The sequence below is a fragment of the Sebastes umbrosus genome, chromosome 1 (assembly GCF_015220745.1).
Source record: "Sebastes umbrosus isolate fSebUmb1 chromosome 1, fSebUmb1.pri, whole genome shotgun sequence".
NCBI lineage: Eukaryota > Metazoa > Chordata > Actinopteri > Perciformes > Sebastidae > Sebastes > Sebastes umbrosus.
Window position 1 is genome coordinate 10,415,458 of NC_051269.1, and position 19,178 is coordinate 10,434,635.

The window sequence follows — 19,178 nt, forward strand, 5'->3', positions numbered from 1 at the left end:
ATTTTGTACTACGTGTTTTTTAGCATTCAGTGTTGATAAAGAGTTGAGTTTGGACTTCACTTGCTGCTGCTTTTTTATCTTGAAATGTGGATCATTCAGGTCGTTTTTGCCAGGATGAAATTAGGTCTGCTCCAAAAGTGATAGATATTGATTCAGTGATCCTGAATGGAGCTAGACTAGAGGAGAGGGAGACAGATGAAAGGTTGTCAAACACTCACAGTCAGTAGCTGCTAACTGATAATGTGATCTGATGAATGCTTATTTGTAACGCAGTAGGTTATCTGTCTGTCTGGTCTGTCTCGTCTGTCTGTCTCTCCACTCTCATTGAACTTCTCGGTGACCTAACCGCTGTCAGACTTTGTGACAGCCAGTCACCACCGGCGGGCTCCCATTCAGATGGCCCCGAGTGTGAATCTGAGTGCAGAGGTGATAAATGTGGGATGTCAGCTGGTGACGTCTGGTGTCCCTGAAGCTCCGGTATCGTTGGACCGCTGGGCCTGCCAGAGCAGCTTGCTGGCTGCGTGTGTGGTTGACGAGCAGACAAGGACGGAAAATGAGACGGGGACGTTTATGGAGAAAGAATGGAGATGTACTGTTTTAGGATGTTGCGCGAGCATGGATTTTAACATAGGACATCCAGTGGGGCTGCGATCCATCATCGTGTTGCTGTCACCGCCTGCACCCGTGTCCTACTTTACTGAGCTCATGCATTTGCTCTGATCTAGGATTGGGTGATATGTTTGAGATCAATGTTAATTCAAGTTTTAATCCTTAACATTTCAGTTCTGGTTGATTTGGCAACAGCCTTTGTTACTGATGGGAAACACAAGGCAGTTTAATAAACACTTTTTACGATCGCTGTCTGTGTTGACCTCCATGGAAAATACATTTCCTGGCTTCTTTACAATAAAAAACAACACAGTGATTCACCAGTTGAATGCCTTTAAGGCAGCGGCTCACTGCAATAATTAAATTTTTCTGCATCCATAAATTCTTTGTAACATAGGTCAACATGTCACAGAAGTCACAGGATCTGTTTACTGATTGGCTGCGGGTATTCTCTGGCCGCACTTCGTCGCTGCTGCTTTGTTTAGCAGTAACTTAACACAGCTCTGACACAGTATAAAGTGAATGAACAGTAAACAGTGAGGCTGATATTAATGAGATAAGATTAGAAACAATAACGCTGCATGCATGCATCATTTCCTGTAGGCAATTGTAAGCAATATGAATCCCGCATGGGAATGGCAGACTCCGCCACGAACAACAAAAACCACTATAAAGAGAAGGAATTATTGAATTTGTATACATTGAATGGGTATTAGTGAAAGAATGCTGGCCAAAAATGAAAAAATTAAATATTTGATTTCAAATTTAATGTCCAATGCCATTAAGCAGACAGGAAAAACTCATGTAAAACAAGTTTTAATTTTCTTAATATTTCATTTTAAATTGGATTTGAAAGATTCATTTTAATAGATCTGTCCAGAATTCTGTAAAACAATACCCTTATATAGTCATATCACCGCAGTATGACTCCACTGAAAGTCCATAAACACCCACTATACATTTGTTTATGAGAGTGAGAATGAGTATGTGTCTTTGGAGGCAACTTATGAGAGTGACACGGGTGACAGCGATGTCTCTTCATATTTACTACCATATCCACCCCACTGTGATGCTGCAGCGTGACATCAGCATTTCACAGCTCCTGAAGGAGCTCAGAGCACCTGCAGCTGAGAAGCTTTCTGGTAGAGGATTCATGTCAGTATTTCAAAATGTCTTGTGCAGGTGGAGAACATTATGCTGTCTTTTATTCCCAGTAAAAGTATCAAGACTTTCTGCTTCCTCCTGGTCAAGGCAAAGCCGTTTTAGGGAGTCTTTCTCAGCATCAGAGAGTCTCAGACTCGGCTGAGGAGAACAGTAGGGGCGTTTGTCTGGTCCCATTGAAGTGGAACATGAACAGGTCCTCGATCTGGTCCTCTCTGCAAATAGAACAGCACAAGTGGCGGCTCAACTTTCTCAAGCTCCACTTTCCCAAGCGGAGTTTTGAAAGAGCGCGAAAGAAAGAGAGAGAGAGCTCCTATCAGATTCTCTTAACAGCTCAGGAGGTAATGGGAGGACCGGGAGAAAAAGCAGCTTTCCGTTCACCAGATCTCCACTTATCTCCCCTCACACCCCGAGTGTAACTTAAACTCACACACCAGCGATCTGCCCCGGAGCAGTATGTGAGCCATTTGAGACAAGTTTTATGTCAGAATAGTTTTAACAGTGATATGGAGGAAAGGATGTGGCGATGTGTTGTGTATGATATGGTGTGAGACTATAAGCCCGGGAGTGGTCGGCATCTTCTCTGCTGCAGTTGAAATGGAGAATTCACAAGGAGAGATTAAAGAGAAGGCCATCATCTCCACCACAGCTCGATAGATTTAAAAAAAAAGGTGATGGAAAGAGAGGGTCAGACTGCCAGGTCCTGAACATTATCTGCTATTTGGCTGTTATAATTGAAGCCATGTTATGTGATGCAGCTCAGGATACCAGAAAGCGATGAAGCTCAGAGGGAAAAAAACCCAGCACAGGCCAAAATGAATGTTCATTTAGAGTTTTCTTGACACCTTAATGCTGCCATACATCAGTGAGTGATTTATGGTTTGTCGGTTGCCATTCATGTCTGACTCTTGTGAGATTTACTGTTCGCCTCCTTGCTTTTGTCAAACCTGCCATAACCAGATTTAGCCTGTCCATAACCCCATAATGGCAGGATGTAATTGTACTTCTGGAGGGGGAAAAAAGACCAAACAGCTTCTGTAAATTAATTTAGGGGAGACCGAGGGACGATTTGGCGCACCATTAGCATACTATCATGACATCAGCCTTCACATGCGTGTGTGGTTTAGATTTGTAAAGTAAATAGAGAGACGATCACCTCTATGTACAGAAAGAATGAAATAACTTTGGCAAACCGAAGGGCATCTCTGTGCCAAAAATGTGCAGCCTACACACTTCTCTTGTGACCATGTCTGTGGTTTGTGTTTCCCAATTGCTTTGTATGTTATTCTAAAACAGTATTTTGAAGGAAAAGCCATTTATTTCTCCACTCTTCTTTGCCTGTTCACAGAGGTAAAGTCCACCGGCACCGCTCACCACTTCTCCTTCTTGCTGAACTCGACCGACTATCGGATCCTTCGCATGGACGAGGACCACGACCGCATGTATGTGGGCAGCAAAGATTACATCCTCTCTCTGGACCTGCACGACATCAACAAGGAGCCACTCATAGTAAGAAATGTCCCACACAAAGAATAATCCTGGCTGAGCTCCACCATAGGTTTACATCTAACCAGCTTGTTGATCTCTCCTCTTCAGATCCACTGGCCTGTTCCCCCCCAGAGGAAGACTGAATGTGTCCTGTCAGGGAAAGACACCAATGTAAGTACTCAAATAGCGTGATGTACATGTAGCGTAGTCACCGTTACTGGAATTTCTACCCTCAATACAATACCTTGAAAAAATATCTATATTCAATACCATTTCCGATACTACTAGGAAAAATTGACAAAACGTTGAGGCATAAAATTTTAGATTTTTATTTAAAGATAAATAATGTGTGTATAACCTGTGTATCGATACTGTGGAAAATTAGAAATGAAACCATTTCTAATATTCAGTATCGATATGTATCAATACTTCAATATTTTTGACAACACTAACATAATGGAAAATGAAAAGGAGTGCCGAAACAATTAGTTTATTAATTAATCAGTCAATTACCAACAATTTTAAATAATTTGATCATTTTTTCAGTCTTTATTAAGCAAAAATGCCAAACATTTCCCAGTTCCTGCTTCTCACATATAATAATTTAATGTTTCTATTTGTTTTATATTATTGTGAATTATTTATATCTGGGATTTTACTGTTGGACTATTGTCAGATAAAATGAGCATTTTAAAGATGTGCTCTATGTTGTTGTTTTTTATGGATTAAACGATTAATCAACTAGCCAAATTAATGAACAATAAAAGCAATCACGAGTTGCAGCTCTAATTTAAAGTCCCATGCTGGTGACCTCCTGGCTATTTTGTAGATTTTCATTCAAGCCTTTCAAGCTATTCATCAACCCTCAAGACCTGTGAGAGTAACAGACCTTCCAATGATAAAAAATCACAGCTGTAAACCATCGTCCCTTTTGACCTGCTGCACATTTAAACATCATTTTATCTGGTGGTACCCTTGTGAAAAAAAATCACCAGTGTGTTTTCACTGTGTCGTTTTTGGCGACACGTAGGATTTGAATGTGGCACCGGGGTCAGTGGAGGACGTTTTTAAGCTCCTTCCAACGTGTGACTCGCTGTGAAGCTCTTATTTACTGTCGCTGTGTCCCTGATTGCTGATTGCATCCAGCTGCCACCAATTAAGCTCTGCCAGGAACCGGGAACGTGCGACATTCAGTCGAGCTGAAAACATATTCCGTACACATCTCGTATAGATGTTTCTAATCAATGTTTTAACATAATCTAATTTTCTTTTTTTCTTTTTTGCAGAGTAATTATTTTTTTACCCTGTGTTGTCCAGACAGGCAGACAAAATGAGTCAGCCACTGGAAGCCTGTCTGAAGTGTTAATACGATTCAGACGTTCAAACGCAGCCACCGCCGGTGCAGCCCCCGCAAGGAAACTCATCATTGAAATTCATATAAAAACCAGATCCTTCTCTTTTGATTTTGTTCACACCTTCTGACCCCCCCCCAAAAACACACACACGTACACACTTGTCTCACCCATGTTAGGGGTGAGCGCTGGCAGGAGCGGTGAGCACCGACAGGGTGATGAGGCTCCGGCTAATAACCCTGCCCTCCCCTGCTGGTAGACAGCGCAGGCTGCTGTTTATCCAACTGGAATGTTCATTTATGCGTGTTTGGTGACCCACGCCTCTCACCGCCTCTGGCTACACCGTACTGGCCCTTTGTGTGCATATACTGTATGTATGTGTGTGTGTCAGAGGTGGGTTCGAAATTTCATTACTAAAATAAGAAATAAAATTGGCTACCAGGAGACATCTTGGCAATCGTGGCCCACTCTTTAGGGAATGACAGATGATGACAATTCAAAAGCAATTCAGAGGGGATGTCGGTTCAGGCAGGAGGTCAAAGGCAATCATCCCCACTGTGCTCTCTGCGGGGGAGCACAACTGTGCGCTGAATAATACACGCAGGGGTAAACACACACACACACACTCTCTCAAACCTCTGACTTGTGCATCTGTCGTGTTGCTAGGATCTGCCAAAATGGCTCATCCCCCATCCTGCATACAATCTTTTTTTTTTTACGCTTGGTACATCCTTTCTTTTCCGCCAGCTGTCACTATAGTAGCCGACATGACGGACAAATCTGAACAGATATCATCGGCCTGTACATTTCTGTAGCTGGGAGTTTTGATTTGGGTGGATTGAGACCAGGAAGGCTCACAGCTGGTCGGACAAACGGAGATTAGAAAACTGCAGACCTCGAAAGCACAGAGTTGTTTTCACCAGCAGCACCTCTTTGTTTGCTCTCCCAAAAAGAAAAAAAGTCTTACCGCTTAGATAATTAAAATAAACCACATCCGTGTTGAGATTTGAAAAAGCTCACAACAACAAGTCTCTTCTAAAAAACCTTAATTGCATTTTAGAGTCTCTGTTTTCTAAAAACCACAGTTTTCACTCAACAGTGTTGTTTGTCGCCAAACTGTTTTCAAGTCTGACAGAACATTGAATTGCTTCTACCCTCAATCCCCGTCGCAAACACACTTCACAGCTGAGATGCACTGCTTTTCATACTGTTATATGGTGTTTGGAAACATTTTCCCCTCTGACAGTGTGGTCTGATGTGAAGCCCGAGCCAGGCCGACACACAGAGCCAGGAAACAGAGCTGCCAAACACGAGCCAGCCAGCAGTGGAAATGATAGATGGGATGGTTTTAAGCCAGGCAGGCAGAGGGGTTATTAACCATCAGTGGGACATTATGTATTATGTAACCCTTTTTTTCCATTGCATTTTCGTGATCGGAGTATTTTTTTAACCTAAATCTCTAATCCTGTTTTGCTCTCCCACAGGGAGAATGTGGAAACTTCATCCGTCTGATTGAGCCGTGGAACCGGACCCACCTGTATGTGTGTGGAACAGGCGCATACAACCCCATCTGCACCTACGTGGACCGAGGACGCAGGTCACAGGTAACCAAAGACGCGGCCGGGCAGCCATGGAGACATTTTGACCTCCGCTCTCCGCTTCTTTTTTATCTGTAAATCAATCTCTGGTCATAGAATCTCCTTCTGCTCTTGCTCCTCGGCTTCTCTTCCATCATTTTCTGCCTCTTGCTTTTCATCGATTCGTGCTGTTTCATGGTCTGGAAACCTCAAAGTAAAAAGCTCATGGCCAGTCCTATCTAGATCTCTATTATTATTGCAAAATTGCTGTTGGTGAGGTACCTAAGTGCCACCGCTTAGAGATCGTTGAGACACCAATCTTCTTTTACCGCTGGGAATAGCACGTTGACAGTATATCTATAGCAAATACCCTTCCTCGTAGTCCCCCCCCACTCACCTGTTTATACACAGCAAAGCCTGTAGCCTGTCTTTCTATCTGGCTGAGAGCCTCTGAAAGGCCATCATTACTGATGGAGCCTCTCATCCATCATCAGCCTTGTAGCTCACCCCTCCCTCCATCCCTACCTCCATCCCTCCCTCGCTCCAGTACGGCGGCCACGCAGAGCTGCAGCAGCTGCCGGCCGGACTACAGTCCACACACACTTACATTCACCACGCTGCCTGCTTAGTCTCACTGTTCAAATGGAGGGATCAGATTTCAATGTAAAGGTCAGTCCGGCCTCTTGTCATTCAGCTTCTCCCCTAAGGCCCAACTGCTATGTTACTTCACACTGTAAAGATTTTCTCCCGCAACAGTGGATGTAAACAGAAACCAATTGTTTCAAAATTCTCCCGCTTGGTACACGGAGGGCTTCACACGTTTCCAGTCCAACTGCAAACTTTTTCCTTTTAACTGCATCACTCTTTGATGCTGTTCCAGAGCTTGTTTTTGCAGAGTTTGTGTCAACCTGTCGAGTTCTACGTGAAAAACCTGCTCATCCAAACTAGACTGTTTAATTTAAGAGTGTGATTCAGTCATGTAATTTACTATATTCCAGTGTAATTTGTTCTATCCTTCACTTTATTTGATGCTGCTAGATGTGATGCATTTTTTGCTTGTCTCATTTTGTTGCATTTCCTTTTCTGTTTTCTTTCCCGGCCCTGCATGGTTAATGCATGGAGTTTGCAGCTGTGTTTGCTTGACACTGAGTCTAATCCAACCTGGGTACTAAATCACCCACAAGGCTCTCTTCACTCCACTTTGACATTTTTCTTTCCATTTTTTTTTAGAATTGTTCGTCTTCGTCGAGTCTTCTTGTTTTTTTCCGGTCCTTCGTTTTTTGCACTTTCCTATTTTCCTCTTCTGTTTATGTTCATCAAGTTAAATTCAATTTGAATGTCGTAATGAGGTGGCCCACTGTGCCATGTCTGTGTTTTAGGGGTCCCACTACCTACAGGCACCCCAATCTGGAGGGAGAACGAGTCGGGCAGCAGACTACACTACATCAGAGCCTTTGGAGGCGAAGGTGGGCTGAAGGGAGTTTTGTAAAGGCTCTTAAGTTTTGGTGCCCACCTGGAGTACTAGTTCAGTATCAGTTGGAGTGGTATAGGCATAGCACAGCTATCCAAAATGAAACTGGTTTTCACAGATGTTGGAGTTACAAAAACAGCTTGTTGCTGAATCTCAATCAAAATATTAAGAATTTTTTGTAAATGTAGAAAACATGTTTCCCTCCAACAGCAGTCAACAAAAAATAATGCTTTGGAAATGTGCTATTCTCGTGCCAGTAGAGCCTGTGACGGCTCCGAAAACATTATTTTCTCCATCCGAGTCTTACTATGAGGGATGGGTTCCAACATGAACGTAAAATTTCCTCAAAATGTCAGAACTATTTTGGGTTTTTTTCACAAGAAATTATTCTATATTTTTTTTTCTGTGAATTTTGCAACAGTAATAAACTCTTTATAGATATCATAGGATATTTTTTTTTTCCCCGATACATAAAATTATGCTTATTTAGCCATGGAAATTACTGTTATAGAAAAATACTTAAGATTTGAAACTGGTTTTGGAGGCTTTAGTGCTGCAGATGGTAACCATAATAATAAAACTGTGTTGTTGACTGAAGCGGTTATCACCTTAAGAGGTTTATTGTTTTTTCCAAATGGCCGATTTTTCATCCACACACATATTTTTGAGTCAAACTGTAGCTTGTTACTGAAACAAATATCCAAGAACAGGTTAAAAAAGCAGCTTTTCGGCATCATTCTGCTTTCCTTTACATATTTCCTACTTGTCAGACTTCATCAGCCGGCTTTGAAGCACCCGACACAACTCCATGTAGACACGTACCCAGTGTTGACACAGATGTTCAAGATGTCCTCTTGCACTGTGGAATAATGAATTCTTGTTTGAGCCACTAACATCAGACGCATGGTGGATGAGTTTTGGATTGCTCTCAGCATTTTCCTCCACCTCTCCATCTCACAGATAACCGGCGCTGTGTGCTTTTTGTTCCCCTCAGCAGATCCAATAGTGCTGCTGTGAGAGAGGCTGTTTAAAAACTGCTTTTAACATCCGAGTATACTTCAAAGTGCCTTGTACATTTTGCATTCAAAGAAAAACCTTCCCCCATACACACATAAAAATGATTCCTTAAACACAATAAATCTGTTATTAAATGAGAAAAGAAAACAAGAAAATGTATTAATGATGCTTTTCCTAATTCTTTACCATTTTATAGGAATACATTTTCCGACTTGAACCTGGCAAAGTGGATTCTGGGAAAGGAAAATGTCCATATGACCCCAAACTGAACAGCGTCTCAGCTTTGATCAGTAAGTCCCTGCTTGTTTGTTTTTTTCCCCCTTCATACAACGTGAACATGTAGCTTTAAATAGCTATCTGTGGAAAACAAAGATGTTCTGTAATGTGTCTTTGGCTTTAGTCTGTGCATGGAACCACATGAAACTTATTCCTGCCTGATTTAAATAATTTCTTTCAGTTTTTGATATTATTTACTGAAATGTCTTGTCACGGTCTGCAATGTGAGGAAACAGTGATTGGACCCAAATTCAGACAGACAAGGAAGCAGCAGGCTAAATTCAGTGATTCATTTTCAAAAAAGCTTACAGTGATCGAGGGTCCAAATGGCAGATAGCACATAACAGACAGGATGATGATCTGGCAACGGAGCACAGGCAGTACACCGGTATATGTAGCGACTGACTAATGGGGATGTGGGAACAGGTGAGCAGAGTTCTGGTGAGAGCAAGGCTAACGAGGGACAGGTGAACCTAATCAAGGAGGCGGGGAAACACAAGAAGGCAGGAACTGAAACGACAGGAGAAGTTAAGTCTTTCAAAATAAAACAGGAAACTAGGAACCCCTGACGAGAAACATCCACCCATCCATTATCTGTAACAGCTTATCCTGTTCAGGGTTGTGGGGGGGCTGGAGCCGATCCCAGCTGACATTGCGTGAAGGCAGGGTACATCCTGGACAGGTCACCAGACTATCACAGGGCTGACACACAGAGACAGACCATTCACACCTACGTGCAATTTAGAGTCAACAATTAACCTCCATGTCTTTGGACTGAGAAAACCTAGAGAAACTCCAGACTCCACACACAAGGGCCCGACCCTGTTGCTGTAAGGCAACAGTGCTAACCACTGCACCACTGTGAGGGACAAAGAAATCATAACCTTAGACCACAGCAGATTGTGACAAGTCAGTTATTACAGTATCTGCTCCTATAAGGTAATATGCTCCTCTGATTATGGGTGACGATTTTAAATCATCTTATTGTGCATTAGATTGCACCAATGTATGGTTTGGGGCTGCAACTAATTTCATTATCAATTAATCCGCCCATCATTTTCTCCATTAATTATTTAATCGGTTTGTATATGAAATGAAAATTAATTGGGTAACACTTTACAGGTAATTAGATGATGATTAGAAAGTAACTTATTTGAAATTTCTTTTTTTTTAAGTTATTTTTTTGGGGGCATTTTCCATTTTTATTGAGGACAGTGGATAGAGTCTTGAAAGGGGGGAGAGAGAGAGTGGATGCGGAAAGGGCCACAGGCCGGATTCGAACCCGGGCCGCCGCGGTCAGGACCAAGCCTTAATACATGGACGCCCGCTTTACCAACTGAGCTAACCCAGGCGCCGACTTATTTGAAATTTCTTTGGAATTACTGCCAAATTACCCCAATATTTACCTCAAAATTTACCTAAAAAATTATCGAAAATTACTTTGTTTGGCTGTCTTGACTTGGGACTTGACTCTGGACTTTTATTATTATTATTTGACATCTAATATAAACATTATTTAATAATTATATTCCGCTATTACCCAATAAGTAGTAATAAATAGCTGGTCATTTATTTAATACATTTCCAGGAAAATAATACAAAGTTAATTGATATGCTTTATTTCCATGTCTGCTGATAAATAGATAATAATTAGCAAATAATTTATTTGAAATTTCTTTAAAAACTCCCTGAATCATTACATTAGCTACCAGGTTACATTTGTTTAGACAATAAGTCACGATGGTGAGATTTGTGTCTGCTCAGAAGTGTTTTCTATTAGTTTTGGTTTTCCACCTCCGATGAAGAGCAGCACACAGCCGCTTCTCAAGCCTAAGGGCCCTATTTTAACCATTATATGCTATTTTAGCATATAATGGTCAAATAATGTTTATAATAAAGTAATTTTAGATAAATTTAGGTAAATATTGCTGTAATTTGGCAGTCATTTCAAATAGATTAATTGCTAATTATCACCTAATTACCATGAAATTTGCAGACCTTTAAAATGAAGTGTTACTGAGAATTGTGACCCAAATAAAGTAAAAAAAAATGCCCAGTAGCATTTTTCTAAGACCAAGGCGATGTTTTTAAATCGCTTGTTTTGTCCGACCAACAGTCCAAAACCCAAAGACACTTTTCATCATATGAGACAGAGCAAATCAGCAAATCCTCACATTTAAGAAGCTGCATTTTGTGCTAGTCATTCATGCTCTAGTAGAGTTCTAGTTGTATCTATGTTCACTTGTTCTGTCAGACTGATGTGTGTGTGCTCTGATGTCGCTGGGTGGTCGTTTGTTATCAGCAGCTTACAGGTGGTCAGACATTGCTGTTGATCAGTGACCTCCTGTCCTGTCCTGCATGTGTTTGCGTTTGTGTGTGTGTGTGAGAGAGAGAGAGAGAGAAAGACAGAAGGACCTTCACTGACTACACTATGTCAGCTCAATTCCAGCTGACCTGAACAAAACTGTAACACCAAGAAAATTAGCTACAGGTTGGCTCTCACAGCTGGCAGGGCCAGAGACGTACCACACAGAGGACAACAGGAAAAGCTGGAATTCCTGTGGTTTAGGCGTTACGAGTTATTTTTTTACACTTGCTGCTTTTCTTACCACCTATGACTAAGTTTCACCTTCTTTCATGCACTGAAAATGACCTCCGTGTTTGATGTCAGACGATGATGAAAATGTGTAACTCCAGCTGTCCTTTGGAATTACACTGATTGGCCTAATGAGTGTGATATAATAATAAGTATGATTGCAATATAATTGCGAGGTCAACATTTCCAACCCAGATGTGACATTTCTGACATTACTGGACCGAGTTTGATGAGATTTTCAAATTATGATGTGTTTTGGCACTGTACTGTGTTTTTTTAAAGACATAATAATCATCATGCAGAGTAGAAACATCTAACTGTGAACGGGCCACAGCTGCTGTACGTGCCATCAGTCTGATTTCAATGACACCCGGAGGGATGATGCAACTATTTAATGAAGTTTCAATCAGACGTGGTAGACGTTGTGTTCATCTCTTTAACCTGAACATTTTCTCATCTGTCATGACTTCAACACCCCTTCCTTCCTCCTCCCTCTGTGACTGACAGATGGAGAGCTGTACTCGGGAGTCTACATTGATTTCATGGGAACAGACTCGGCTATCTTCCGTACGCTGGGGAAGCAGACAGCCATGAGGACGGATCAGTACAACTCCAGATGGTTAAACGGTAAATGTCTCAACTCGAGCCTTGTTCTGCAGCCAGCATCGTTTCTTTCACTCATCTCTTTCCAGACTGTTTTTTAATTTATTCCTCAGCTCCTGAGAAATGTTGCTGTAACGTTTCACGCGACTTCCCGTATGTAGCTTCTGCATATCGTCTGTTCCTAGAGCTGCGTCGTCTAGGAATGAGGTTGTTGATCTTTCCATCCTGCCCCCACATGACCACAGGATCATTTGACTGGAGGCATAAAATGCACTACTCTAATTGTTGACTGCATGCCTGCGGAGCCTAGACCACAAGGTCAGTAGTGTCGTAGCAGAGGGGAATCACTGAACGTCAATACTGAGTGAGAGTAGCCTCCGCTCTCTAATGAACCGGGATTGCCACAGCGTTTTAAATGCTGGTCGGGAGCTTTCGGTTGATGTTGCCAAATCAATCACGGCCTCCCCCGGTGTCGCTGGCTCCCAGATTTTCCTCTGACCCTGTTGCCCCTGACAACAGTCCCCTGGTAGTGGTACACTGAATTAGGGACACCTGAGTCCTGCTAATCAGCCATGTGGAATCCCTCGGATATTTCCCCTCCCCCCCAATTACATGATTCCTGGTTACCCCCCCTCCTCCTCCTGGTTTTGGTTTGTCCTCATTTGGGACCCTGGTCAGTCATAGTGAGGGGGTGGGGGGGGGCACCCAGCGGTGACCCAGTAAGTCAGCCAGTGGGAGCGCACTGTGATGCCATATTAAGCATTGTCACTAGGAAGAAATAAAGGGGTGGGTTCAGGACAGTAGAGGTCTATTCTGAGCTCCGGGCTACTATTATTTAGGTTACAGCAGTAATCATTCTCAATAGACCTCAGCCGCCGCATCCAGTTACTACGTGAGCCCTCCCAAACCTGGTCATACATACTGTGATAGTGGGGCTGTTTGGCCCTGAGAGGCTAAAGTGTTCTATCAAACAGGATTTAAGACCTCGCTTGTTTCCATGGACATGGCTTTTTTTTAAACCTGTATTTATCCAGGATAATCCCATTGAGATTTTGAATCTCATTTGTACGGAGGGTCCTGGGCTTCAAGTTCCCGACTATGTAACCCATCTCAAAGTGTTTTTCTTCGGGGTCTACTGCTTTCAGTGACAGTGAAATGATAGTTTCAAATTTTTTTTTTCAAGTCTATCTTAAAACAATAGTCATTGAATCCATTTTTTACCTACTATAATCATTTCTCCTGTTCATACAAAATTCACCATTGTTTTTTTTTTTAATCGAAGACCATTTATTCATTTAAAAACATTAAGGCATAGTGACATAAACTCAGTAACACCGCTTAACATACAAGGCACAATTGGATAGGAAAGATAACTTAAATTATTTAAAATAATATAATAACGAAAAAATAATAGAAAATAAATTAAAGCAATAAATAAATATATACATACATAAATAAATATGTGAATAAATAATAAGACTGCACTCTTTCATAGTAGCTCTAGGGGTCATTATCATATACTGTATGCTCAGTTCTTCATAAGCTTTGAGGAGAGACTTTGCATGTTTTCCTTTCATTAGTCTTTGGATGCGTGGATGAACATTTTCTCCAGGAGTATCAGATTGTTCAATATCTAGTCACTCTTAATGTCCTCACTATTAATACAAAAATCCACAGACCTAATAGGCCCTTTTCACAGCAGCCATGTTGACATGTAATTGCAGGGTAAACACAGGCGTAATTGATAAAATTAATTATGGTCCCGTTATATTTATTGTCATTCCAGTGAGCCAGCTTTCACAATACCAGTCCCCTGGCCCACCTAAATGGAACAGGGCCATAATTAATGTTATTAATTACATCTGTGTTTACCCTGTGATGACATGTCAATATGGCTGCTGTGAAAAGGGCATATTCTGTGTAAAAAATACATGTCAAAGTTAAGCTTAAACTAATATGAGGCTTCAGCATTCTGAGTTAGCCACATTAAACAGATATCTTACAAATTTACAGTCTTTTTAGTGAAAGATTCCCTGTTTCTGTTATTGTTCCTCCACTGCAACTCAGCGGGAAAACACAAAGAGGGAATTTCAAACTATAAAGAATGTAACTTTGGAGGATATCCATTTCATATGTCTGACTCTTGAGTACTGACGCCACATACAGTAGCTACAGCTGGACTTCAGAGTGATTTTTCACTGAATAAAGTCCCCCATAATTTACATTGGAAGCATGTAATGAAGGGATCGCTTAACCTGTGTACATGTGGGTATTTGAGTATTGTTTAAGACAGGCTTGAAAAATGTGAACCTAACCTTAATGGATAAATAAAACAGGACAAAGGCTGAGGTTGTTATGCACTTTGAGCACTTTAATGGTTTGACACTTCTAATATTTTATTCACACCAAAGCCTCAGCTGGCGATCATCACACCATAGCCGGTCTGATTTTTTTTTCTTCTTTCTTTTTCTACAGATCCCACATTCATCCACGCACACCTCATCCCAGACAGCGCCGAGAAGAATGATGACAAGCTCTACTTCTTCTTCCGCGAGAAATCCTCAGAGATGGGCCAGAGTCCCATGACCCAGTCCAGGATAGGGCGGATCTGCCTGGTGAGTTATCACATCCATCAGCAAACCTCATGTTGGTCATCACAACTGAAAGGTTTACATGTCTCTGTAATGGTGAGTTATAGTCCGTCGCCTGTTTCTTAGAGGCCCATAAAGACAAGCTCCCCGTGATCATCCGTAATTGCTGAGCACGAAACAGTAACACACATCAATTACCATCAGAAAACCTTTGCTGTTTGGAAAAGTTTGGGAAAAAAGTTGTTATTTTTGTTCCTCTGCACGAAATGTTTGAGCGGCAAGGTTTACTTTAGTCCACATCTGTATACATGCATATACATCCATACAAAGCCAGACCTGTGTTTATTCAGCGATGTCGTGCTCTGACCCAAGTGTTGTTTATCCATAAAATAGATGTTTCAGTAGATTGTAGATATTTCACTGACTAAGTGAAAAGTTTGACCTGCTGGTGGCGTTAGAGGATCAGCACCACCAAAGTCATTCAAATTGAGGGAATTTAAGCAAATTTCATGGCAATCCACCTGACGGTAGTCAAGATATTTAACTACAAACCACAGATGTGTCTAAAGATAGAAGAAGAAAAGTCAGGGGATCATAAAAGTGAGTAGGTCTCACCGTCTGGCCACCATGAATATCCATCCTGTAGCTGTTAAAATATTTCAGTCTGGACCAAAGTAGTGCACCGACTGACATTGCCACCCTAATAATAACAATGTAAAACATTTCTAATCTGTTTCTGGAAGATATTAAAACATGTTACCCCGAAACTTTAAGAACAGGACTTGATGTTACAGTAGATAAAAAAAGAAACCAAATGTCTTCCAGCTCTGCAAATCTGTAAAATGTGTTGAGTTCCAGCCCATGAATCATTTCCCCGAGGCTTTGAGTGTGTACCTCAGTGCAGCAGAAGTTGGCTGACCTACTGTACAGATGGGCCGAGCTGAAACACAGAGCTGATCTTTATTCATACAGGCCCCATAATAACAACAGACCCAGTGCAGTTAGTTTGGACGGTTGTTTCAAACAGCTGCTAGTCAGACGTTGGTCAGACTCTTTCCGTAGAGGTGGCTGGCTGGCTGGATGTATGACTACTGTCTTCTCCCTACAGAATGACGACGGTGGACACTGCTGTCTGGTCAACAAGTGGAGCACGTTCCTGAAAGCTCGACTCATCTGCTCAGTGCCTGGAGTTGACGGCATCGAGACGCACTTTGATGAACTAAGTGAGTTATTATTTCCCGGTTTAAGATTCTCCCTCCGTCGCTGACCCTTTCAGAGCATCTTCCTTTCATCTCCAGACATTTACACACCCCGTCCCCCTCACCAGGTGTGTCCTGTGTGTCCACCACCTGTTGATCCTTTAATCACTGTTTGTGATCTTAAAAGTTAAACCAGATATCTAAAATACTTTTTAACAGATCATATTCTACCACTCAGGGAACATTTATTGCATCTGCTTGGCGTTGGTGTGAAGCACGTAATGAATACGTGGCAGATGGAAAGTGAAAAATTCTTACGTGACCATGCAACTACAATTCAAAACAAGGGTCTCCAGATGGACCTCTCGTCGACAGACTCAGTATCAACAACTCGCTCGTTTGCAGAGTTCTCGTCACATTTTGCCCTCCATTTGCTTTGCATACTTTCACCATGATGTTAAGGCCTTCAGCATTAGCGTCTACTCAGATTTTGCTCCAGTGTGTGTGAGCCAACTTGCTCACTGTACTGGAGGGACTCACAGCCAGCACACCAGCGTTTACAGCAGCATGTGTCTGCTTATGTGCAGCGATGCTGGGATTCTTCCCAGGGAAGCTGCAGCTTTAGATTAAGGTATCACTGACTCATACATGTTAAGCTTGACATGCCTATTCCTTTGAACATCAACATGGCTCCTGCACTGTAGGTAATATCCTGAAAGGTAACGCCCTTACTGTAAGACCGTGATCGCTCCGCTTTTCGAGCACCATCCACATGTCTTTGCAGGGAATTTGTAATTAAATAAATAAATTAAAAAAACAACAAGAGATTGAAAAGCAAATACACACACGCATCCAGAGTAATTAAAGTAATGAGCAGCGGGGATCAGTTCGACCCCCATGTGGATCATCCCGGCCTGTCTGTCATTCACATGACTGACAGGATTAACGAGGGATTTGTTGTAGCCTTGAAATTACACTGACTGGTGGTATGAGCAGCAAATCTTTCACAACTTTCCACTGGGTTTTGCTCAATTTTAGTAGAAAAATCTTCTCTCGCTGGGAATAAAACACACAAAATTCAGTGATAGAAAGAGTTGATTGATGATTTCAACTGTAAGCTTAAATTTACCTTGACAACTCAAACAGATAATGCTCAATCAAGTTCCAAGTCTTCTGTGAGGCAGAACTTTAAAGAAATAGCATAACATAAAAAGTAATCTTAGTTGCCACGTCATTTTGTGGCACGAAATGCTAACCAAGTGTCTCCAAATGTCAAATACTTAGGAACTTGTATAGATAATCACGTAAATTTTGCAGATAACACAGATTATGTTTTTAAAGCTATGCAGAGGTTATATCTACTCTAATGACTTTAGGGTGAGCCATGATATTCTTGAAATGGTGTACAATGATCTGGTGGAAAGCATCTTGTCTTTTAACATGGTCGCGTGGTGGTACGGACACTTGCATGTCAAATGTAAAGGGAAACTGTCAAGTGGTTAACACGACCAGCAAAATTATAGGGGAAACCACAGATGCAACTAAGCGGCAGGCATGTACTGAATACCAAGAAGAAAGCTCTTGACATACCAAGTGATCCGTCCCATTCATTGTACCCACAATCTGAATTGCTTCGCTCAGGAGCGAGCTTTGGACTGTCACGAGCCACCAAGAATGTCTACAAGAAATCATTTGTCCCAAACGCATTTAAATTATTAAATACAATCACACACCATCACAATCATCGCTGAATTTTTCACATTGTATTTTTTGTAATAGACCTATTGAGGTGTATCAATACTATTGTCTTATGTGTTATTCATGTTGATTGTGGTGAAGCCAAAGACAATTTTCAAGACAATAAAGTTTCTAACTAACTAAAATGCACTTTAATCAAAGTGTGAAAGTAGTGTTCGTAGTAGTAGAAAGTATTCGGTCCGCCGTCAGGGTCTCTCATCGCCCTGTCGAGGTTTATTTCACAACAACGATCAGCTGGCTGTACATTATCCCACTTATTGCACGGCAACTTACTTAAAGGGACTATTTATAACTTTCAGAAATGCTTGTTAACAGCGACACCTGTGGCCGTTAAGTCAACGAAAGTCAGCGTCGGACTCGCGCTTGCTCGCTCTACATAGAGTAGTAGAACGCCATGATTGACCAATCAGAATCGAGTATTCAACAAAGCCGTGTAATATATACAGTACATGGCAATACTTTCTTTATACATATTTTGACAGTATTAAATAATTCACCCAGTAACATCAAGCACAGCTATGAGCTAAATGTAGAGCAGCATCTCTTATTCCCGCTGTGATGAGGCTTTGCGAGTTGCAAATGTGTGTTGTGCATTAAGAGCACTCCGTGGCGGTGACAGAGAAACGCTCTTCTGTTGGCAGCGCGGCTGCACACAGCAGGTCAGTTGTAGCCTCAGTGCAGACGAGCACTCGTGGTGAGGTCATCGCGAGTCCTGAGGTGCAGTGTAACATCCCACAGCTCTGTGGTCAGTCTTCCCACAACCACAGACAGTCTGGTAGAAATGTGTTCTGTCTCCAGTCCTGCTGGTCCTGATGAAGCCCTGTAGAGGTTTCAGAGTGGTTGTGTGAGGACTCGGGGGACAGAGTGGAGTAGATTCAGATGGTGAGGCACAGTCGGGGCTAACAGAAGAGAAAGCATTCAGTGTTGCATCGAGGGACGGGAGCAATATAAAGACGCAAGAGAGATGAAAATGTCTGCCAGACAAAAAAATGAGAATGATTGTGTGGGCGATCAAGTTTTATTGCCTTTCCTGAGATGTAATTGTGGAGGGAAACGTTGTCTTTTCATTGAGTTATTTTCTAGTCCGCAAATCCCTAAACCTCTTTACTATATATGAAGACATAGATCCTTTATGTTGGTGCTTAAGGCTTGTTTTTCAATTTTCCCTCGAAGTGGACATTTCAGCAGCATATTTCAGGAGCACATCCTTCAGAGTGGGTATCAAGGAGCCAGTGATATACTCTCTGCAGTCACTTGACGGTTCATCCAGTTTTTACTTTTCCAAAACAACTTATTTATCCCCTCTCTTTGTGTTCTTTATGCTTTCAGCAATCAGAGATGTCTCTCTGCTAAAGCAACACTGAGAGCGCCTCAAAGACTCTTTGTGATCCGACACATCAGAAACTAAAGACGCAGTGACGCAACTCGTTCTAGTTCCACTGCTGATTTATTTCTTTTCTTGTTCACTGCGTTCGTTGTG

At 41.9% G+C, this 19,178-nt stretch overlaps 1 protein-coding gene across 5 annotated transcripts in view; it reads left to right on the forward strand.

Annotated features, from left to right (window-relative positions):
* sema3fa (sema domain, immunoglobulin domain (Ig), short basic domain, secreted, (semaphorin) 3Fa) overlaps window positions 1–19,178 on the forward strand; it is a 55,072-nt gene that overhangs the window by 27,795 nt on the left and 8,099 nt on the right. For 3 of the 5 annotated variants that reach the window (XM_037781032.1, XM_037780999.1, XM_037781007.1), the window contains exons 3-10: window positions 3,119–3,279; window positions 3,367–3,429; window positions 6,095–6,214; window positions 7,567–7,653; window positions 8,872–8,965; window positions 12,055–12,174; window positions 14,626–14,765; window positions 15,850–15,964. In XM_037781032.1, coding sequence (XP_037636960.1) covers window positions 3,119–3,279; window positions 3,367–3,429; window positions 6,095–6,214; window positions 7,567–7,653; window positions 8,872–8,965; window positions 12,055–12,174; window positions 14,626–14,765; window positions 15,850–15,964 — 900 coding nt within the window. The remainder of the gene's footprint in view (window positions 1–3,118; window positions 3,280–3,366; window positions 3,430–6,094; window positions 6,215–7,566; window positions 7,654–8,871; window positions 8,966–12,054; window positions 12,175–14,625; window positions 14,766–15,849; window positions 15,965–19,178) is intronic. The other 2 variants (XM_037781015.1, XM_037781024.1) reach the window with 1 other exon arrangement.